At 39.0% G+C, this 22,801-nt stretch overlaps 5 protein-coding genes and 1 pseudogene across 9 annotated transcripts; 4 read left to right on the forward strand and 2 right to left on the reverse strand.

Moving 5' to 3' along the window:
- The first annotated feature begins 902 nt into the window (after positions 1–902).
- Positions 903–2,001, forward strand: LOC103329491 (universal stress protein PHOS34-like). Its single transcript, XM_008231967.3, has 2 exons — positions 903–1,752; positions 1,854–2,001. Exons 1-2 carry the CDS (start codon positions 1,068–1,070, stop codon positions 1,862–1,864), a joined length of 696 nt encoding a protein of 231 aa, XP_008230189.2. The 5' UTR covers positions 903–1,067; the 3' UTR covers positions 1,865–2,001.
- Positions 2,002–2,121: 120 nt separating this feature from the next.
- Positions 2,122–6,099, reverse strand: LOC103329490 (Outer arm dynein light chain 1 protein). Its single transcript, XM_008231966.3, has 5 exons — positions 5,621–6,099; positions 4,629–5,073; positions 3,260–4,523; positions 3,019–3,165; positions 2,122–2,912 (listed from the first exon to the last, which is right to left on the reverse strand). The coding sequence occupies exons 2-5, from the start codon at positions 4,677–4,679 to the stop codon at positions 2,287–2,289; spliced, it is 2,088 nt and encodes a 695-aa protein (XP_008230188.2). The 5' UTR covers positions 4,680–5,073; positions 5,621–6,099; the 3' UTR covers positions 2,122–2,286.
- Positions 6,100–6,950: 851 nt separating this feature from the next.
- On the forward strand, positions 6,951–9,877 carry FH (frataxin-like protein). The gene is made up of 5 exons (XM_008231965.2): positions 6,951–7,264; positions 7,560–7,632; positions 7,773–7,820; positions 7,910–8,004; positions 9,282–9,877. Exons 1-5 carry the CDS (start codon positions 7,038–7,040, stop codon positions 9,409–9,411), a joined length of 573 nt encoding a protein of 190 aa, XP_008230187.1. The 5' UTR covers positions 6,951–7,037; the 3' UTR covers positions 9,412–9,877.
- A 2,417-nt stretch (positions 9,878–12,294) lies between these two features.
- Positions 12,295–14,195, reverse strand: LOC103329487 (uncharacterized). 3 transcript variants are annotated; one of them, XM_008231964.3, is made up of 3 exons: positions 13,566–14,195; positions 13,229–13,473; positions 12,295–12,578 (listed from the first exon to the last, which is right to left on the reverse strand). In XM_008231964.3, exons 1-2 carry the CDS (start codon positions 14,079–14,081, stop codon positions 13,261–13,263), a joined length of 729 nt encoding a protein of 242 aa, XP_008230186.2. In that variant the 5' UTR covers positions 14,082–14,195; the 3' UTR covers positions 12,295–12,578; positions 13,229–13,260. The 3 variants fall into 3 exon arrangements, with proteins under 3 accessions (XP_008230186.2, XP_008230185.2, XP_008230184.2); XM_008231963.3 differs by having other exon boundaries at positions 12,295–12,581; XM_008231962.3 differs by lacking the exon at positions 12,295–12,578 and having other exon boundaries at positions 13,007–13,473.
- A 2,419-nt stretch (positions 14,196–16,614) lies between these two features.
- On the forward strand, positions 16,615–19,800 carry LOC148918173 (S-locus-specific glycoprotein S6-like; annotated as a pseudogene). The gene is made up of 3 exons (XR_016126131.1): positions 16,615–18,249; positions 18,801–19,312; positions 19,574–19,800. The product of XR_016126131.1 is annotated as an S-locus-specific glycoprotein S6-like (transcript).
- On the forward strand, positions 19,606–21,590 carry LOC148918174 (G-type lectin S-receptor-like serine/threonine-protein kinase At4g03230). 2 transcript variants are annotated; one of them, XM_089050208.1, is made up of 6 exons: positions 19,606–19,738; positions 19,838–20,028; positions 20,183–20,393; positions 20,498–20,735; positions 20,884–21,034; positions 21,127–21,590. In XM_089050208.1, the coding sequence occupies exons 3-6, from the start codon at positions 20,360–20,362 to the stop codon at positions 21,430–21,432; spliced, it is 729 nt and encodes a 242-aa protein (XP_088906334.1). In that variant the 5' UTR covers positions 19,606–19,738; positions 19,838–20,028; positions 20,183–20,359; the 3' UTR covers positions 21,433–21,590. The 2 variants fall into 2 exon arrangements, with proteins under 2 accessions (XP_088906334.1, XP_088906335.1); XM_089050209.1 differs by lacking the exons at positions 19,606–19,738; positions 19,838–20,028 and having other exon boundaries at positions 20,253–20,393; positions 20,490–20,735.
- The last annotated feature ends 1,211 nt before the right edge of the window (positions 21,591–22,801 follow it).

Raw genomic sequence — 22,801 nt, forward strand, 5'->3', positions numbered from 1 at the left:
TATTTTTTTGTTGTCAAAGTTTGGAAAGGGGAATGGAAGGTGTCATTGCGATTTCAACCTGTAATTACTAATATGCTAGCAAATGCTCTTACCACTGAACTACTGACATGTTGGCATCTTCCCAAAAAATTAGTGAACAGAAATTTGAGATGATGTTTGGTGCCTCAAGTCACTAAAAGACTATAATGAGGAGTTTAGAGTAAGCAGTTTATTTGAGTGGTTCAATCCCACTATCAACATATACTAGGAAACTAATAAATATAATTAGCCTGGAATAAGAAAGCAGGGCTAGGTGTATCTTCTTTCTCATTTAACACCAAAATAGTGACTAGGTTTTTTTTTGGACGGAAAAATAGTGGTAGGTTGGGTGGATATGGACATGAGACTTTACAGCTATCATCCAGCTTCATTATAATTGACATTTTGATAGCTGCCAACGAGCTCGAAAGTAGAAGGCCGTTCGTGTCTAGGTCCTCAAAGGCCTAACTGACAGTGAAAGACAAACTGATCTTGCCTTCCCCGTTTCGGCCCAAATGAATCGTTGGCTTCTTGTCCAGCAGCTACAATCCACCAACCTCTCTCTTTCAAGTTTCAACTCAAACCAATGAGCCCATTACAAAAGTATTTGTACGCTTCTGATGCTTCCTTCTCAGAATTTACCTCCGTTTAATCAACTAATAACGACATAAGGTTCTGAATCACACGGGGCACACGTATGCATTATTTAATCCAAAACAGACAAACATGTCATTATCAGCTCCTCCCCGGCAATGGTTGCAGTTACATCAATTCACAGATCATAGGAACATAAACATTATCTCTCCGCTGACCATGGGCATCATGAGGCCAATTACGCATCCCTGTCCCTCACTGAGTCATCATCCTCCATTATAAATCAACACTTGCAAGGATGTTTAAATCTTCATGACCATTGTTGATTAAAATAGAAATCAACCTCTGGTTTTTTTGTTTTTTGGTTTTTGGATATTTAGATTCATCAAATAGTATAGCATAACATCCCACCAAGTATCCAAATTAGTAACCAAAAACCGTTATTGCTGCCGACAATGAATCCACCACCCTCCGTAGACATCCAACCTTCCTCCTCGCGCTTCCCGCTAACCAGCGCAGCCCCAACAGCCTCCGGCGGGGACCAGCGGAAGGTCGCGATCGCCGTCGATTTAAGCGAGGAGAGCGCCTTCGCCGTCCAATGGGCCGTACAGAACTACCTCAGGCCAGGGGACTCCGTCGTCCTCCTCCACGTGCGCCCCACGAGCGTCCTCTACGGCGCCGACTGGGGCTCTGTCAACCCCAACCTCCCCAACGACGCCGTTTCCTCCTCCGAGTCCCGGCAGAAGCTGGAAGACGACTTCGACGCCTTCACCACAACCAAAGCGGCCGACCTGGCCCAGCCGCTGGTGGAGGCTCAAATTCCGTTCAAAATTCACATAGTTAAGGACCACGACATGAAGGAGCGGCTGTGCTTGGAAGTCGAGAGGCTCCGGCTTGGCGTCGTCATTATGGGCAGCCGCGGCTTCGGCGCCGCCAAGCGAGCCGCCAAGGTGGGCCGGCTCGGCAGCGTCACCGATTACTGCGTCCACCACTGTGTTTGCCCTGTTGTGGTGGTGAGGTTTCCGGATGACTCGGACGGGTCCGAACCCAATGGCCCTAACCCGGTCGAGCTCCACCCGGTGCCTGAGGAGGACCAGGAGGAGCTCAGTGACGCCGATTCCGGTGAAGAAGACCCTCAAGGTTTGACTGGCTATATATCATCAAATATTTATCATTTACTTGACTGAAAATTGACGTAGTCTGGATAATTTTTATTTATTTTTTGTTCTTTTATGTTGCAGAAATTGCTTGAGAAGGCAAACAGGGCTGCATGGGTTAGAAGTTGAAGGGTTTTGCATGGGTTAAATCTTATTGTAATTATGAAAGGTGTAAATTGTTCTTTACTTTGCTGCCTCTGTTCTCATAGTAAACTGTAAATTGTGTGTAAAATTACCCTCTCTTTTGATATTGATTTCATGCAAACCAATATCTCTACTGTTTGTTTGAGCATCGTTCATTGATCTTGTTCAAAACAAGCAGGATGATGCAATTTCCAACACAACCAACATCTTTGAACAAAATAAATTCAACCATTTAACAAACTAATAGGGTGTTCAGAAAGCGCAGAAAAATAAAAATATCACAAAGTTAATACATAATGCAAACATAGAAATCCAAACACAAACCAAAACCCAACAAAATGTATGAACCACTACAAAGCATGAAAATAAAACCTCACATAGCTGCCATAGTTCCCTCGCTCCGACTCCTGCGCATGGAGAGGTCCTGTTTGAGGTTCATAAGTTTGCTGCCTAAATCAAAGTAGTGATGTCGACTATGTGTCGATGCTTTAGTTCCACTGGGAGGGAGGTGCCCATGACGAGCCCTGGACTTCTTCGGCGGCACTACAGATTGATTTCCATGGCCGTGAGTTGATGAAGTTGATGGCCTGTGAGATGATATACCGTGGCTAGCCTTCCTTGGAGCCTTGTGATCTGGTCTAAGGCCACGATCAAACTGGTGGTTACTAATGCCTAACCGCACGGACCGATCTGCGGCATCCTTCAGAGTGCTATTCTTGATCTGCTGCCTGTTGTAGTAAGCCATGTGGGGAAGAAGTCCTTGCAGATACTTCTTCAATTGGTCGTCTCCAACATTCTTCTGAGCTGGGTTTCCTTCCAAGCTGATGGCTTGCAAGGAGTTGTAGTTAGCTGCAAGCTGACCTAGGCACTTTGCTGTCGAGATTTTGTTAAAACGCAGATCCAGAACGGTCAGTTTTAAGAGGCGATGAAGACCCTCCACCTCACTGATTTTGTTTCCAGCCAAGTACAACTCCTTTAGAGAGGAACAAGAAGCTAGGCCTTAAAAAAGGGGAAAAAATTAAGTTATGACATGAACTATTCAGGGGTAATAAACAAGAAAGCCAGCAACTTTTTGAGAATTATATAATTCAATGCAAGCACCTACCATGTCCAATTCTCAAAATCCTGTTGTAGCTCAGGTCCAGGACACGAAGTCTTGTGAGTTCACGCAAACCTTCAATGGAAGAAATATTGTTTTTCGACAGATTCAACATATGAAGTCCTCTAGGAAGAGCACCAGCAGTTATCCTCACTGCAGCGATTATGCAAACATAATGAGCAAAAAAGCATACCGAAAGAACAATGATAAATATTCGAATGGAACAGATGAGTTTAAAGAGGCGAACCTATGGAATTTCCAGATAAATTGACCACCTTCAGATTTACAAAAGCACTAAGAAATGGGATCACTACTAGTCCATGATTTGCCAGGTGAGCTGTGGTAGCAGCTGCACTCAAAGAAGATATATATCTTTTAGCAGCTTCCATGCCAGGAGTGACCTTAGCATCCGTCTTAGCAGCAACCAAACCATTTGAGTCATTGGAGTCTCTCTTCACCTGATCATTAGATTGGGGCAATTCATTTGTTTCTTCCAACGGGCTGCTATGCTGAAGATTATTAACCCATTCCTCAATGCGCTTAACCTTAAAATCCTTGCTTGGCAATTCATTCCAACTTTGAACTGAGGATTCTCCTTGGAGGTTTTTCTCTGTGCGTACCTCATCTGTAGCTGGCACTATCCAGTCCTTTGCACAACCAGAGTAGTTACAGGAATCATAACCATCATCAATGGAGTTTTCAAAATTACGGTTCTCAGATTTACCCCCGATATCATCATCCTTTTCTTGTATTACCTGAATTTCAGACTCATGAACTGACATCCCTTTCCGTTGTATGCCTAAGACATGTAGGTCCTCAGAAGATCTTGAATGCACTGGTAAACAGTTAATAGGAGAATGCCCCTCGGTAGTCGGAGAACAAGCACTGATGTTTGCAAAAGAATGTGATTTAACAAGCCCTTGTGGTGCACGAGGTGTATGGTCACCAGAGTCAATACCGAACTCTCCAGATGGTGGAGTATCAGAATTTTCAGGGCCTTCCTTTTCTGTATGTAATGGTTCTCCGATTGAGAAAATTGATTCATTATTGACAATTCCAGAACGTACCTGACAATAGTCTGATGTAGGACTTGTCTGACATTGTTCAGGTGTGCTCTCTCCTCTGTCCCTACTTCCATCTGGTACCACCAATCCATTGTGATCCTGAGAATCATCACAAGAAATTCCTTGATCAGTCTCATCCTCGGCGGCATTGTTAGCAGAAGCCCTCCCCTTCAGGTATAATGCACTTCCTAGTGACCTACTCTTTATAATGCGCCCTGTCTGAGTAACCTTGAGGTCACTTTCTTTAATGAAGCTGCTTTCCATATCACCTGATTTCCAATCAGCTTCAAGAGAAGATACATGCTTTAAACTGCTATTAACTTGAGAAATTCCTTCTGTCTGTGATAGGTTTAAGCTTGTTTTGCCAGATGAATTCTTCAAAGCTTGATTTTGAGAACAAACTTGTAATGTTTTATGCATTGCTTCAACTGAAGGTTGAAGAGTTTTCTGTTTGAAAAACAAGACTTGGAATCAAAATAAGCCATGAATCATCAAACTAATCATAATAAATCACAAGTGTTGATGACCAAACGTGATGATTGTTCCACTTACCTTAGGTTTGGGGCAATGGACGTGAGCTTGGAAACATGAAAACCTAACCATTACTGGCAAAGTACCAGGGCTACATCAACACATTAACTACTTTCGATCACACCGAAAACTATCAACAGCAAACTATTGTGCTCATTATTGTCTGGAAGCTCGAATGAACATGATCTTGTTACGTACACTGACGAACTACCATCAAGCTTCCAAAAGTTTAACCCTGGATGGCCTTAGCCATAATCAAGCGACAAACCCACTGAAACACGGCACAATCTCCAGATGTGTGATGATCTTGATCTCCTTAAAACACAAAGCAAAATCACTCTCTCATTATTACCCCACACCCTTTTAGAGGTGCGAGAAGAAATTAATTTTGCTGCAGCGGCCAGACTGAAAGAAATTATCGGTCAATTGGGGAACCCCAACCAGAACATACACAAGAGCTGCTGGCCTGAGAAACATAAGGAAAAACAAAAAAGTGACTTCAAAGTATATGTAACGCCCAGGGAAACAATACAGGAATATAACATAATGGGTTATAATTTCAATTTGAGGTACAACAACACAACATGAACTTGCAAGAATCCATGCCAAAAGATGGAGTGAAATCTCATGCTTGCTTGTATACACACTAAAGCTCTAATAAAAGTATAATGTGCTAATCATATAAATTGATCATAAATTCTTTATGTTGTTGTTGCAATATATAAACCAAAAGCAATATATAAAATAATAAAACAATTCGAATGCATAAACAATTAGCTCCTTCAGATGGCTAGATGGGAAAAAGAAAAAATAAACATACTTGGAAATGCTCAGTAAGGATAATTAACATTGAAATTGGTGACAAACTGAAAATCAAACACAACCCAATACAGGATAAGTAAAAAAGAAAAGAAACAACAACAAGAACATGTGTTTGTTATAAATAAGAATAAAAAATCAGAAACCCATAAAAGAAAGATGGAGAAAACGAATTGCAGAAACAAAGATCTGACCTTTGCTTAGCCAGATTGTAATAGAGGGCACGCACTGTAAGAGAAAAAGACCTTGGTTTTCTTCTTCTGCAGCAGAAACTTACAAACTTACTGGAATGCAAATGTTTGTATGTATTAACATATGGTTTTGAATATACGGCGTGAGCTAAAGGCTAAGCCGACTCTTTAACGCTAACCCTAAGCTCGTGGCTGTGATTTATAGGCCCAAATCAACGGCACTGATTTTGTTCTTTTCCCTTTTTTCCCAATTTATTTAGGTTTGTTTGGGAGGAAAGAAAATCCTGGAAAGAGGAAAGAAGATGTGGAATTGGAAACCGACTGAATTAGATTCTGTATTTTGTTCACATTTGTTCGGTTAATTGAGGCTGGCGAAGAATTTGTGCTTCGTATTTTTTTGGTTAAATAAATGAGAGAATTTGCGTCCACAAACGCTACGAGCTGTGAGGGCCTATCTACATGCACCGTACCCAAAGGCGCTCTTTCAGCGGTTCTTCTTTCTTTTCTGTTTGTTTGTTTATTTTCCCTTTTCTTCACCCCATTTTTTTTTTTCCTTCTAGGACATAAAAATGGTTATTTATTTATTATTTATTCTGGTATGTATTTTTTATAATCTATAGCACCAATCACATAACGACACGATTGACAGAAAAAATTTAAAAGATAATGTGTATTTCTATTTCGTTTCTTTTCTATTTTAATCTTCCCACCACAATTGTCATTGCATTGCATTGCAGGTGCCTGATTGTGTTGCTTAGGAAATGATTAGATGGAAGGTGATGGTTCCAATTCAATTTTAAGATGATTTGGTTGTTCTCTCATTTTCGGTAATTAATATGGCCTACCTTATGTTTATTGACCTTAAATCTTAGAGTTTAGAGCATAAATTCAATTGGAATAGGGGAATTTTAATAACAAACATAGAAATCCAAAGAAATCTCCTTTTCTTGAGGCTCTCTTCCTCCTTTCGGAACTGTTTTTATAGAAAACACTTTGCTCGTAAGTACTTTTCCTCCTTTCGAAACTGTTTTTATAGAAAACACTTTGCTCATAAGTACTTTGCTAGGAACTCTTTTATTATAAGCACATTGAAATATTGTTAAACATTCACGTAAGCTTTATAACCCATAAGTATTTTTCAGATTTCCTGCCAAAAGCTTTAATTATAGGATTTTTTGGTTGTCAGAAACATACTTTTAGTCTTTCCAAAAGCATTATCTAACAAGCTTCAACACGCAGCTGCTTTAGAATATATAGTAAAATAGAATTACTCTTTTTTTGGGTCAAATGCCCAAAAAATACAATATATCATGGCCCAATAATGAGCCCTGGGTTACTTTGTCTTCGGCCCAATTAGGGCCATCCCCATCTTCAACTTCAAGCTCAGGCTAGAGAGAAGCTGTTGCCTGACGACGTCGCTATGGCTTCAAAGCTGCTTCCCCTGAGAAGGCTCTCGAGGCTTCTGAAGCCTCCATGTTCTGCTTCTTCTTCGACTTTCAGGTCGTCTTTGTACCTTTTAGAAGCTTCGAAATCTCTACATCTCTCTGAGAACAGTCACGGACCTCGTTATTGGATTGATTCTAGAAGCTTCTGTTCTAGCCCTTTGAACCTCAACGATGCTGAAGTCCCCACCGCTATCGATTATCGGTACGTGCCAATTTTTCATCAAACTTTAGCTTCTGTTTGCGTACTAGCAAAAATAAGGAAAGGAAGTTTTGATTTTTTTTTTTTTTAAAGGCTATTAAGAAGTTGATGTTGCTTCAACTAAGTTTCGTTTGCATTATTTTTATTGAAAGTTGCAAAATTTGTTTACTTAAGTTGTTGATCTATTAGAAATTGTGTAAAGATATTGATTTTTTTGGTGGAAATGGAATTTTAGTTGAAATTGTTGTTTCTTTAGGGGCTTAAAGTGAATGTTGCTGATGAATTGATATGAACACAGTTCTGTACTGCAGGAGGATGAATTTCACAAGCTAGCTGATACTACAATACATGATCTTCAAGAGAAATTTGAGGTGATTCTTTCCTTCCATTCCTTTTCATGCTGGGTAATTCGAGTTTCAAACACATTATGCATTGGTTTCTTTCTTTTGGTACCTAACACATCATGCACTGTTATTTTGTTATCTTTTCATTGACAATCCTATTTGGACAGGAATATGGAGATAGCGTTCAAGTCGATGGCTTTGACATAGACTATGGGGTGAGAATGGCTGATTGGTGTTTGGAATTGATTAACTAATAAGGAATGTAATTTAACATTTTGTAACTAATTGTGTTTGCATTTGGCAGAATGAGGTGCTGACCTTAAAACTCGGGGATCTCGGCACCTATGTTTTGAACAAACAAACACCAAATAGACAACTTTGGTTGTCTTCCCCAGTGAGGTATGTTTTCTAGTTGTCACTCTTGCTGGTTTCAGGTTTGAGTGTGTGATTGTGTATTTTATGTAGCATTTTAAAAACCAAGATCTGTTGTTGCATTGTGATCTATATGTTGGTGTATCAAAATGTTTGTGAATCTTTTGATACCTTGGGTTCATGCCATTGTTTGGATTGCATCAACTAAATGTACAGTTTCTGTATGAGCAGTTTGGTAACCTGGAAAACTCATTGATTGTGTACTATCATTAAAACTGGATATTCTCAACAGGCAACACTAAATGGGCTGATCTGTCACACCGTACTATGCATATAGAATGAAATGTGTGAATGAACATCTTTTGATCTTCAAATGATGTGCTTTTGCATGTTTGGTCTTTGAGTTTACATCGGAATCCATGGCTTCTTCGTATTTCCTTGATAGAGGCATTATTTTTGTGCAATTCGTACACACCTTAGCATGTGTTTGTGATTGGAAACTAAACATTTAAACTTGTGATTGAATGATAAAATACAGAATTTAAATGTGATCTTACAATTTTTTAATAGTCTCTAGGTTTTTAGTTGAAGCGATGCAGGTATGAAATTATGCAGGCTTGAATTATGTGATTCTCATGAATGCAAAATCTCCCACAAGATTTGGGAAAGGAAGCTCAAACTAATTTAGGAAATGTTATCTGAAAAATGATTTTCAGAGCCTTGAATGGCATCCCTTAGATTGCAACGTGTGCCCTTCCTCTGCTACCATATAGGTTGTGTGTATGGCAAATCCCATCCATTTGGGCTCAGTTTTATTTGTAATCAATCGCAGAAATCAATATTCATGTGCCAATATTCTGAGGGAAGACTTCTTACCATCATGCATCTGCCCAATCTTCTTCGATGCTTTCATGTATAACATGTTTGCAATCTGATGTGTATTGACATTCCTTTTTTAAGCTAATTAGACTGCCTGTACCTTTTGAGCCATGTATTTACTGAAGGGGAATGCTTCACAATCCCTGTCATGTCTTTGACGTAAAATGCCATGTGATGTAAATTAGGTCTCATGTGATGTAAAATGCCATGTGATGTAAATTTGGTCTCATGTAGTCACCATCTTGACAAGTACCTATACTGATGTTGTAAAACCATGATAGGCATTTTTGTGCTCTTTCTCTATCTGCATCTAGCTTATTTATGCTGTTGAGAAATCCACGGCCGGGTTTAATACTCACTATTTTGCACCGTGCTTAACTAAGTTTTTCCTTCATTTTGCTAAAATATATGTGTTCTTCATGCAGTGGTCCTTTCAGATTTGATTGGGATCGGAATGCTCAAGCTTGGGTTTATAGGAGGACCAAAGCTCATTTATTGAAACTTCTAGAAAGCGAGATGGAGGAACTGTGTGGCGAACCAATCAGCCTTTCATAAACCACCCCAGAAGGTGGCCAATATAGTTTTACTCGGAAATTAATTTTCAGTGCTGATAGTTTTACTTCCAGAAAACATTTTGGAGCCCTCCACAGTAGGATGCTTTTGTTCGTGGTGTTGAGTTGTAATCTATCTTGATTAGTAAGTTAATTAATTTGTCAGAAAATTTGTTTGTTTTAAAAACTTGTTTTTGTGATGGCAATTATTCTGTGAATAGGGTATAAGATTACGAGCATTCTAATAAGCCACGGATAAGCATGCTTAAGGTTAAGGGGAAGGCACCAGAAGAACTTCATGTCATTCTTTTGAGGCATCAACATTGCAATATTGTTTTTGGTATTAACAAAATTGTAATTTGACTTGTAAGCATGAGTTCTTTTCTGCATTCCGTTGTAAGCAGGAACTCTCACATTCATGTCAATGACAATATAACATGTGTGCAAAAGTTTGTGTTTTTTATGAATTATATCTGCACATGTATCAAATTGTGATTTGCATGAATGAGGAGTATCTTCTTTCACGGAAGGAGGCAAGCATTATCTGCATCATGCAGAAGCTCCTCCTATTTCCATGGCACTAAACAAAATAAATGATGGAATTGCAAATGAAAAATAAGCAATGTGAAGTTTCATTTCCAAGTCGCAAGGGATTGATGATAGAATTAAGAACTGGTATTTTGTAAGTTGTCCCTTTTGTTTATAGAGAAGGTAGTTTGAAATGAAGCACCTCTTAGTTGACATCAATTGATGACTAATAAAAATTTGATTTGGTTGCACTATTTTAAAATAATATTATATTTGGTTGAATAAAAATCCCAATTTGGTTTTGGATTGAGATGAGATCAGATGATTCCTCTCAATCTAATACAACAGTTATTTCTTGTTGATATTAACATACGAATTAGAGGAGGTTTAGCACCTTAACAAGTTAAGTATTTTAATGCAATATTGGCGTATTATTAGCCTACTAGATTATTATAGCAAAGGGCTTACTTTTCTGTAGTTGGTTTTTATCCTCTCAAAATATGCCTTAGCTTTACCAATTGGGTGGCCAGAAATGAAAGTGGAAAATTTAGATGAACCTCCATTGTTGAATGTGGAACAAAATAGCATTTACCCGAAAACCTTGAAAAAAACAAACTTTTAGGTATCATCGATTGGGAATTATTACTTCAAATCTAAAAAATAACTTTTACGTTCTTTCCACGTCAATGTATAAAAGAGCTTGAAATTTATAAGAATCATTGAATTCAAAAGACAACGAGGTAGTTACATTCAGACTTACAAGAACCGTCAACTAACCATTGATAAAAGTGAGTCGCATAATCCATCAAGGACACACAATCGTCCAAGTGCACGTGAGCTATTATCGATAAACGTTGCTAGTTTAGTTCCACGGTGGAATTTCTTTAGTTACTATACTCTGACATACAGGAATTAAATGACATCTTACAAAGAATGGGGGATGGAAAAACAAGCTTCTTTTGTCACCATCATGGTGTCACGTTTCACCAAGTCTTGGTCAGTAGAATTCCAAGATTAGTAAAAGACCTGCTAGCAGGTCTTTTTACGTTTCTGGTTTAGAAATTTCAGAATCGTACAATTACATAGTGCCATACAACCAAACAACACAACCATTAATTCCCCCCCACCCCCTAAAAGAAAAAAAAAACACCTAAAACAATCCTCCACCACAAGAAAACAATCCTCTTCTTTTCCGTCCGACTAGGTCTCTTCTACTTTACGCCAATTGCCAAGGTTCCTTAATAACAACCCTTAAAAAAGTATTATTGTTAAAAAGGTGATTAGATTAAAGATGATTGGTCGATGAGCATGTGGCCTCCTGCTGAGAAGAACAAGTGAGAACCACTCTCAACCACAACCTCTTTACTTGGAGCTTTATTCTTGTTATTATTTATTTGTTTATGCTTAATCTCTCTGATTATGTACAATAGAGGTTTAATGAAGAAACGATTGCCCCACTTGATGTGAAGGCCGGCCTTAAATAAAACCTGCAATAATATATTATACAGAAGAAAAGATCTTCATTTTCTCCATTAACTAATAATAATCTTCTTTGTTTAAGGTCTTAAGCTCAGATATTTGTTGAGAAAATAATAAACAAACCTGCAAGCAAATATCTATCTACCATTATCCTTTGAGATTAAGAAGAAAACTCCCAAAGACAGAAGATGTAAAGTTGAACCACCAAGAAAATAACATATTTATTAAGTACCCAATTAGGGCCTAACCTCATAACTCACAAAGTTATGACATGGGTGTGTCTAGTAAAAGCTAAAGGCTAATTGGGTACGTGGTTTAGTTGCAACCTATCATGATTCATGCCCAATCAATGTAGCTTGATTTACGCAGACCTCGGTTAGTGTGTTATCTTTGCACTCAAATTCGAAACGGTTGTGGAGTTTTTAAGGGTGCCCTAGCCTGCAAAGCTCTTGATTGCAAGCGATTAAAGGAATTTTATTTGCCGTAGGTGCTAGTTTTTTCTCTCCTCATAGAATTTTGTTTGCTGCAAATGCAATTTATAGGGGAGACAATTTGGGCTGATGTAGGCAACATTGTGGATAATGTGAGAAATTTGTTTACGCATTTTTCTTTGAAAGAAGTTCAATTTTGACCTAGGAAGTGTAACAAAGTGGCTCATGCTATTGGCCGTTTTGCTTTACACGAACAAGACTTATTACTCTCTGTAGATTAGATTAGTTTAATTTAGTTATCGTTGTATGGGGGAAAAAAAAAAAAGTAGCTTGATCTATAACTACTACTAAGAACCAGTCAATCTTACTCAACCTCCCTACTATACAGGGGGAGGGTGCAAGAAGACGTGTGGTATATGGAGCAAACCTTGGGAATTCAGACAAGCCAATCAATCTCAATTCCCAGCTCACTATTATCATTCACTGGTTTTTGAAATATAACCGTTCAAAGGCACATTCAAAGGTCCCAAATTCCCAATCTAAGACTAAAGGAACCAACCATTTCTATGGAGCATGGTTTATCCGCGTGCCACAGAATTGGCCATGGCATTTTCTGACACCTGCCATGCCTAAAGGAAAGGCCATCACGCCACCTCCATCAAAGTGCACAGACAGACCCTATCAGACTCGGTCTTTTACTCCACACCACACATTTATGTGCCTCCACCACATTCTACTGCCACAGCCATACATTCTTACACATTAAAAATAATAATAATAAAAAAATCAAAATTTCCAAAGACGCGTGAAAGTATTTTTGAAAACAACTTATTTAGTTTCACTGTTTCTTGCACTCTAATGAGAATTATTAAAGTTTTAAACACATGCTTTAAACAAAAAATTCATTTAACTATCAAATTTGTTACAAATCATTTGTGGGTAGATTTCTACGTACCACCATGTTTCCACTATTTTTTTAATACAAGTGATATTGGGGATGGAGATTCGAACACAACATATCAGATACACTGGTAACTACTCTTAATTATTGATCTACAAATTCCTTAACGATCAGTTTACTTTCCAATTAATGGCACGTTAAGAGCGTGACACCCTAATTAAAAGGAAGAAAAAATCCAAGCAAGAAAAAAGGAAATTAAATTAAAAAGAAACACAAAGATTCCATTTCCATACGCCAAAAAAAGTTTCTTTACAATATATATGGCACGACACGAAAATGAAGAATCAGAATTACTATCGCGGTTAAAATAAGAAAAAAAATTAAAACAAATTGTCTGACTAATACAAATTTAACTACTGGTCAAATCAGGATCAGTTGAGACTGTTGTTAGGTAAGTAAAAAGAATTATCATCATAAACTACCTCATATCCGACGGCCAGGACGCTCCGAAGCGTCAAGATCGAAGGCTATCTTCCCGGCGATATATCATCTTCGACTCAATAACGGGTTCGGACGGCGAACCCGGCCCGTTTAGATCGATTCTCCGGTCTTTTCGTGGTCGCGAGGAGTCAAACGAAGTGGCTCCGCCGTCGGGTTCGGGCCGACTCGCTTGAGCTGCCGAAGCTGAGCCGTACCTCCGTCGAGAAGATGAACGGTCGAGATCGTCCTGTGATAGAAGCACGCACGAATCTTAACCGTTGTAAAACGGGAATCGAAGACAGTTTTGAAAGAAAATAACGAAAACAGAGCAAAACGTACCTGAGAGCGAAGATCCGATGCCGTTTCTCTGATTCGCTTCAACGAAACGGTGGTGGCCGTTTTGGGACCTTCTGTATCGCCATTGTTTAACGCACTCGCAGCCTCTTCGCTGCTCGATGAGCTCGGCGACGGTGGAGGCGGGGTCGTCGAAGACCACGGCACCACCTGATTATCTCCGTCCTCATCAAAATCATCATCATCATCATCATCATCTGGATCGTTATCGGAGTCATATTCATTATCATTGCCGCCTTGGCTCTCTTCGTCTTCGTCTTCGTCTCTGCTTTCATCTCTGACCACACAGCTCTCGCACACGGAAAACGTATGGCCGAGCTTTTCACCGGAGGCCTTCCAAGGCGTCGGAGACTGGCACGCGTGGCAGAGGAGGCTCCTAGAGTGCCTCGCCACCAAGAAATTGGCACCGTGAACCTTGGCGTCGCAGTCCCAGCACAAAATCGCCTGGTCTGATTCGCAATAGGTTCTTGCAGGAAGCTGGCACAGCTCGCAGTTCTTCATCTCTCTTGCAAAAGGACTCAAAGTCCGCCTTGAGTTTTCAGATTTTTTTCTCTCAGTTTCTCTGTGTTTTCTCGGAATTTTATTCCCTCTTGTACGGGATGGGTGGGAAAGAAGAGAGAAGGAAGGAAAGGACCACTTGCAGTGTTTTATAGCAACAACCTTGCTTTTGCCTTTAATAACGATTTTACCATTCAAGGTACAAGTTTTTGACGTATCATCTTCTCAACCTACAAACATTTCACCAATGGTAAATGGAAGATAAGTAATACAAAAAAATATTTACATCGATTGCGGATGATTGGACGTATTCAATTTTACTTTTAAACTTTGAGCTTGATAATGAAGTTGTTGCTCGAATTTAATCAACTTTCTCCAATAATCGCAAAAAATCTATTTTACGCAATGTATATAATTTGCAGGTAATTGCACGGATCTGAAATTTACTTATTCGGTGAGGAAATGGAAGGTGATACTGGTGAAAAAAAAGAAAATCTTGTCATCCAATTCCATAAAATTGACCAAAATTTAAGTCCAATTTCTTTTCAACGAGAGAGAAGAAAGGAAAAGAAATTGATTTGAATACCAAGTAAACGAGGGTAAAAAAGTCATTATCAGATTGTAAATGGACGCTAACGACCCAGAACCTCTTGGGTTGTGTGTGAGAACACCACCACAATGGTCCAAAGGTTGAAAGGTTGAGAGAGAGGACCAAAAGCTGAGGCTGTGGTGCTTCGCGGTGCCAGGTGTCGGCTTCTGAGGGAACAAAAGCTTTATGTGGTCTGAATATATCCTGAGGGGCCCTTCGGTCTTTGCCTCTTCGGTTGGTGCAGCCCTTGCAGGATATTTTTTAAATCGTTGGTTCGCATGGCTGACATGTCGTCCAGGTGGCAGATATCAATGTGGGAGATTCTATTCGCTTACGTGTCGTCATTTGGGCCATCGAACCACGTGGGTCTTCGCACCTGCAACTGATTTTCTATGTATTACGTGTACACTGGGCCCCAACCCCGTGCGATTTTCAGCCCTGCATTTCGCGGCTCCGAATGATGTCCACCTCTAATTCTTATGGTCGCTTTGATTAAAAAATTTATAAGATATTTTATGAATGAATAAATAAATAAATAAAGTAAAAGATAAGACTCATGAAGTCCACGCGCTCAACATGCCATTCGCCAGTTCTCCTCGGTCTAGAATGAATGACAATCAACGAGTGGCTGGTTGTTCTGCAATAACACGACTCGTCGTTTATTGAGAAATAGATATAACCTGCACTAGGGGTAGGTGTGGTTCGGAGCCGGCTCGGTTTTGGATTCAAATCGGCTACCGAACTGGTCCAGTCATAAGGCCAAATCTGTAATCCAAATCCAACAATAAGGCCCATTTTGATGAAAATTGGTAAACTGGGCCTAGGTGTTTGGAACGGTCATATCTCGTTTTAGGCTAAGGCCCAATAGTATTAATTAGACATGTTTTCTGGTAAGAAGGCTAGAAGAATGATAGGGTATAATAAGAGGGTTCTTAATAGCCGTCAAATCATTATCGGATTGTTGGATTGAATCCCTTAACATAACTTCTAATTATAGAAACTCCATGTTTTTCTAGTTTGTAATTTTTGCAGTTTTAAGGCCCAAATTTAATAAGGCCACAAATAATTCAAGCCACCACCCAATTTACAGGTTTTTCTTACTGATCCTGATATAGATTCACTATTTCATATTGCCATTAGGAAATTGAAAAATCCACAACAATCACAGCCTGGATATCTGTGAAGTTCAAATAAAGACCAAAGAAGAAGGCTATAAGCTGCAAAGTTCATAGTTCAACAATGTATATCATTCATCAACTTCAACTCTTTTGATCAGTACATGTAATTGGTTCATCTTTTCCCCTTTTAGCTATTTAAAATGATAGTCACCGTTGGATGTACAATGTATGTCTTACAAGGTTGTATTTCATGGTGGGTAAGGTTGAGCCTAATCTACAAATGCATCTATTTTTAATCAGTTATCATATCCAAATTGTATTTATACGGTCAAATTCAACTTATCAATCTATATCTTCTAAACATCAAATTTGCATCGAATCAGATTATTATCGTATTCATTTTTAATCTTTCCATAATAACGAAATGATAACGCTAATCCAATCCATATGTTGTTTTAACGACTGACAAATATGGAGTGGGCTAAACTTTACTTCACTGGTAAACAATGTTGGGCCAAAACCAACAAAGAAAGGTAAAAGGAAGAAGGAAAGAAGGACGTCGTCAACCGCAGGGTTCGAAGCTGCATGACCGAAGCCCAGCCCAACAGAAATGCGGTTGCCTCCAAAAAATTTTTCAAAATCTAAAAAAAATTGAAAGCAAAATTTGATTCTCAGAGGGAAGAAAAGTCAGCGATAATGGGAAATTTTGAAATATATGAAGTAGGACCAAAGGAATTTGAGAACTTGAGAAATTTACAAATAACAAAATGAGAGGGAGGGAGATAAATGAAAGTAAATCAGTGGACACAAAGAAAAGATGCAATAAAACCAAACTCAGACGACCTTGACTCGACATTGAGCCGGCTACTACTATTCAATCATGCAGCTTCCTCTAAAGTCATATGAAAACATTGACTGATTGCTACAGGAATAACATTTTCTGCTTTGGCTGGTATACCAAGTGTTTGTTCTAGGTGCAAATTGCAGAGCACTATTGGCGTAAACCTCACATTTTCTGATACTAAACAAGGGAAACAAATGAAGGTTGATACGACTTCCAGTAGACTCCCCCGAGCCAAGCACGTGTGTTTGGCTCCCTGTATTATGTTTATTTCCAACCTTTCATGGTTTGCAAATCGCATGCTATCTTCCATCTTCTCCTCCTATGCGTTACTCTTGTTGTGCTTTTCTCACCACCTGTTTTGCTCTGCTACTGCTAGAGATACTCTAACGTCACGTGACGATCCAATTAGGGACGACGGATCAGAAAGTCTTGTTTCAGCTGGAGGACGATTTGAACTGGGATTCTTTACACCTTCATCTACAGAAGCAGGAACGTCTGGCAATGGAAGATATGTTGGTATATGGTATCAGCAACTGACTCCAAGGACAGTTGTATGGGTTTCCAACAGAGATACGGCGGTTCCTGCCAATTCTACTGGAGTTATTGAAATCAAAGAAAGTACCCTCCATGTGTCGGATGCAATTACTGGAAAGTCTTATTGGTCAGCTAAGTTTGAAGCCTCCTCTTCTGCTCTCAACCCGATGGTGAAGCTCATGGATTCTGGGAACCTGGTGTTGTGATGGTGATCATGATCCATTGGCAGTGAATAATATTTTGTGGCAGAGCTTTCAAAATCCAACTGATACATTCATTCCTGGGATGGTGATGGTTCAAAGCACAATTGACGTCATGGACAGGTGAAGACGACCCGAGAATCGGGGACTTCACCTTCAAACTAGATCAAGAAGGAGACCAATTTGTTACCTTAAAAATTCGACTCCTTACTGGAGAAGTGAAGAGTCAGGTAATAAATTTTCTAGCTCGGCCGCAATGTTTCCTCCACTAGATGATCTATTATCAAATTTCAGCAAGAATACTGCCAGATCTAGAAGTCGAAATAAATATTATAATTTTACAACTGTGACAAGATTGGACTACAATTATACAAGAATGCTGATGAATTTTACTGGGGAGGTACAGTTTCTGTCCTGGAATAAACACACAAAGCAGTGGAATTTGTTATGGAAGGAGCCAAGAGATCAATGCAGTGTGCTTAATGCTTGTGGGAACTTTGGCAGCTGTAACATTAATAATTGGCCGTTGGTGTGCAAATGTTTGCCAGGTTTTAAACCTCAGTTTGCAGAGGAATGGGAAGCTGGAGACTTTTCAGGTGGATGTGCAAGGGAGTCGACAATATGTAGCAAGGAACTCTCTTGAGCTTGAAGATGATGAAAGTGGGAAAACCAGACTCACAAATAACTTCTGAAAATGAAACAGAATGCAGGAAAGAGTGCTTAAAGAGCTGCCAGTGCCAGGCTTTCTCATATACTGCAGGTCTAAACAGCACTAGCAGGGATCCTGCTCCTTCCTCGTGCTGGACATGGTCTAGCGATCTAAATAATCTTCAAGAAGAGTATGGATTTGATGGCCACAACCTCTTTGCTCGAGTTGCCTTGTCTGGTATGGGTATTACATTTCTCTGTTTAATTTGGGATTACAATGGAATATATGTAGTTGTTGGTTTGCTTCACCAAACTACTTTACAGTTGAAAATAGATGTACGAGAGTGAGAGTTTAAAGCACCTCAGTTAGGATTAACTACAATCAATAATGTTGAGGGATGTCATACGTGCGTAGGAGTAACAAACTCTGATAGAGCTACTATTGAAAACAATCCTAGCCACTCATCTCAGTCAAAGACCTGAGTCAAGCTCATGTGATTAGTTAGAACTAATTCTTTCGTTAATCTGTTGCAACAGATTTTGTACAGCTGTCACTCTTATACCCTTTACCTGTATATTATATAAGCATTGTAATCAGAATTACAATTAGTTAATGAGAATATTCAGTTTATCTACAAACTCTACAAGCATACACAACTAAACGGTCAATGTTATATATTAGAAGCATTCTATGTTAAGCTTTTACATGTGAGCATGATTGCAGAAGCATGAGGTTAATGCTAATTTATTAGTTCGTTTATGACAGTCAGGAAATTACATCTTGTGCAGAATCAACCGGAAGAGACTGCAAGCCTTGTGGCACAACCATCATTCCATATCCCCTGAGCACTGGACCGGAATGCGGTGACCCCATGTACTTTCGTTTCAACTGCAGCACCATCACAGGCTCGGTTAGCTTCGTGGGACCGAATGGCACCCTCTTTAGAGTTATTAGTATCAACCCAAGTACACAAAGATTCGTCATCCAAGCCAAAAATGTGGATAATTGTGATCCTATAAACAGTGTCAAAACCGTCAACAGCTGAACCTTCCATTTCCTTTCAATGTGATCCAGTTGCTGCAATGTTCCCCCTGGGAAATTTTAGTTCTCAACTTTCATCCGGAGGTACTAATGCAGTAGAGTTAGGTTGGAAGCTGCCCTCCGGAACCAACCTGTACAACATCTGCAGACTGCAGGGGTTGGCCACATTCGAACTTGCAGTCCAGAAAGAGATGGAAAGAAAAGATGCCTTGCAATGCCAATTATCAATGGAGTGGCTTTAACTTAAATTGTACTCAAGGTGAGAACGCCATGTTAGGCTAGGCATAAAATTGCCCTGATGCATGAACCTGTTACTGCAAATCAATTTATGTTGAGACCAATGCTTGTCCGTCTGAGTAGAAATCATAGAAATAACTGAAACTAAGTAGAATTTGACTGATAAATCCAATCATTTAATTGGCTCATTATAAATGCATCATATCATTTTAGATTGTTGACTTCAATAATCTAACTACATGATGATAATTCACATGTAGAATTTCCTCTTGCTTTCTTATAGAAGGTAATCTTCAACAGACACCAAAACCGCAAATAGAAGAACAACCAAGAAGCAAAGTGCCAGTGTTTCTGATAGTGATAGTTGTGGCAGTTGTTACAAGCGGAATTTTTCTTGCATGCATCGTTTGTGTTTATATATGGAGAAGAAAGATAACCAAGAGACAAGGTAACTACTTTACTAGATGCACTCTATGCATGAACATCTGCAGGATTGGTCCTATTGAATGACAGCATGAGAATAATATTCTTCAATTTCATGTCTTAGATAAAATAAATCGAGCACAACTTGATAGTGAAAGGCAAGTCCAAGAGTTGATAGACACAGGTGAGTTCAAGGAAGAAGATGAGAAAGGTATAGATGTACCCTTTTTCTATTTGCAAAGCATACTAGACGCTACAGATAATTTCTCAGATGCAAACAAGCTTGGACAAGGGGGCTATGGCCCTGTTTATAAGGTAATGGAGGAATACTTGTTTTCCATTTCATTGCAATTGAGCCACCTTAGCAACACTTATGTGTTGTGTTATTGTCCCTCCAAAATTGTTTTATCATTAATTTATTCTGGTTAGTTGTAAATTCATTTGAGAGGGGATTTTTTTTTTTGTCCAGGGCAAGTTTCTTGGAGATCAAGAGATTGCGGTAAAGAGGTTATCAAGGGCTTCAGGACAAGGCTTACAGGAATTTAAGAATGAGGTGGTGCTGATTGCCAAACTTCAACACCGAAACCTTGTTAGGCTTAAAGGATATTGCATTAAAGGAGAAGAAAAGATTTTACTCTATGAGTACATGCCTAACAAAAGCTTAGACATCTTTATATTTGGTTTGCTCCTAGTCCTCATTTCAGTTTTTTTTACTGCATCATATATGGTTTCTTGATCACCAGATCTCCCAAGTTTCTCTAATGGAAAATGCAAAGTTTGCCAGATCATACAAAAAGCATGGTTCTTAATTGGGAGATGCGCTTTAACATCATTTTGGGAATCATTCGAGGACTTCTTTATCTTCATCAAGATTCCAGATTGAGGATCATTCACAGAGATTTGAAAACCAGCAACATTCTCTTAGATGAGGAGATGAACCCCAAAATATCTGACTTCGGCTTGGCGAGGATTGTTGGAGGCAAAAAAACTGAGTCAAACACAAACACAGTAGTTGGAACTTAGTAAGTTTCGTGTGGACGGTTCAAATTTCGGGGTGGATATTTCATACAATGTAGCACAAATTTGAAATTTCAATTCGTTGACCCTTTTAGAGGGAAGTGCTTTGATGCCTGCATATTTTACAAACTGTTATTATAATTTGTGATGCAGTGGTTACATGTCTCCAGAGTATGCATTAGATGGAACTTTCTCAGTGAAATCAGATGTGTATAGCTTCGGTGTGGTTCTTCTTGAGATAATCAGTGGAAAAAAGAACACAGGATTTTATCAATCCAAACAAACTTTCAGCCTCATAAATTATGTAAGTCTGTTGAATGAATCTTTCGTGCCCATTTATTTGCTTCATCCCCATTTTATACTTTATAACATATTGAAATTTAAACATTTTCCCAGGCATGGAGACTGTGGACAGAAAACAAGGCCTCGGAACTAATGGACAGGACTTTGGATGAAAGTTGCAACAAAAGTCAATTCATGAAGTGTGTCAATGTTGGGCTCTTATGCGTACAAGAAGACCCTGTTGATCGTCCCACCATGTCAAATGTTCTTACCATGCTTGACAGTGAAATTGCAATCTCTCCAACTCCTAAACAACCAGCCTTTCTCTTAAGGAGAGGCAACAACTCCAGCACAGCTTCTTCTTCTACTAAGCCAGAAACATTTGCCGAAATAACTACAAGTCTAGAAGAAGGTAGATAATTAAAGAATGGTTTGGGGCTGTGGTTGCTAGTTAGTCTTTTTATCCTTTTAAGTGAACTTTTGTCTCTTCATGTATCATATTTCTTTATTTTTATTTTTATATATTTATAGTGTAACTTTTTCTTCGTAATGATGATCAATTGATTTATCTTTTGCCTGATGATTCTACGCGGTAACTTTTTGTGCTTCTGCTGGTCACAAATTGTCAAATTGGTTGTGTTTGTGAAGAATATTTCTCCGTTGTATTGATAGAGCCAAGAGACTAAGTATTTATACAAATATTTGCATACCTTACAAAGAATACTAGGTTACTTGGAGGCTACTCCTAAATCAATTACAATAAATTACAATCAATACATACAAGGAAATAAATAAACTCTCTGTTAATTTCTAACATTCCCCCCTCAAGTTGGAGCATGGATATCAAGAATGCCCAACTTGCGTAAAAGATTGTGCAAAGCATTACTTCCAAGGGCTTTTGTGAACGAATCTGCTCCCTATGACACGGATGGAACAAATGAGGCAGCAATCTGTCCAGCTTGAATCTTCTCATGAACCACATGACAATCAATCTCAATGTGTTTCGTTCATTCGTGGTAAAAGGGATTGGTGGCATATGAAGGGTTGCTTGGTTGTCACAGAACAACTTTGCAGGACCTAGATTTGTAACTCGTAGATTTTTCAAAAGAGATCACAACCAAGTCAGCTTACAAGTAGCAACTGCCATGGAACGATATTTAGCTTCAGCAGATGAACAAGATACCATTTTCTGTTTCTTTGTCTTCCAGGATATGAGTGAATTCCCAAGAAAAACACAGTAGAGTGAAGTGGATCTTCTCGTCATAGGGCAGTTTGCCCAATTAGAATCACAATAACCGATTGTAAACTTTAAAGCTATAATAACTTGAACACTAACCTTGTTTTGCCATTGAAGTCTTTTATCGAACACTTGGGAGACAGCTCTTCTCTAAGATAACCTGACAGCTCTTCTCTAAGATAACGGACTGCCTTATTCTCAGATTCCAGATGGGGTGAATTACTTGATGAGATTTTGTGTGTATCGGCTCTTAGAGGGAGCTGCTCTATTTATATGCATCACTGAAGGAGTCTTGCCCATCAAGAGACTCCTTGAGGTATCCTTATTGCTATAGAACTGTTAATCCTAATTCTTATAGAACTAGAAACCCCTTTAGCCTTGTAATCCATATGGAACACTTACACAGAGGCTGCAGGTCGAGAGTTGTGTTGAGTTCTTGATCAGTCTTGAGTCTTGCAATCCGATAACGAATAGAAGACCAATTCTGTAAGGATTGGGATAATAAACTATCTTACATTCTCCCACTTGGTCAAATATTCATTGTGACTAAAG

This window comes from Prunus mume, linkage group LG4 (genome assembly GCF_029339155.1).
Source record: "Prunus mume cultivar Tortuosa linkage group LG4, ASM2933915v1, whole genome shotgun sequence".
In the NCBI taxonomy this organism is placed as follows: domain Eukaryota; kingdom Viridiplantae; phylum Streptophyta; class Magnoliopsida; order Rosales; family Rosaceae; genus Prunus; species Prunus mume.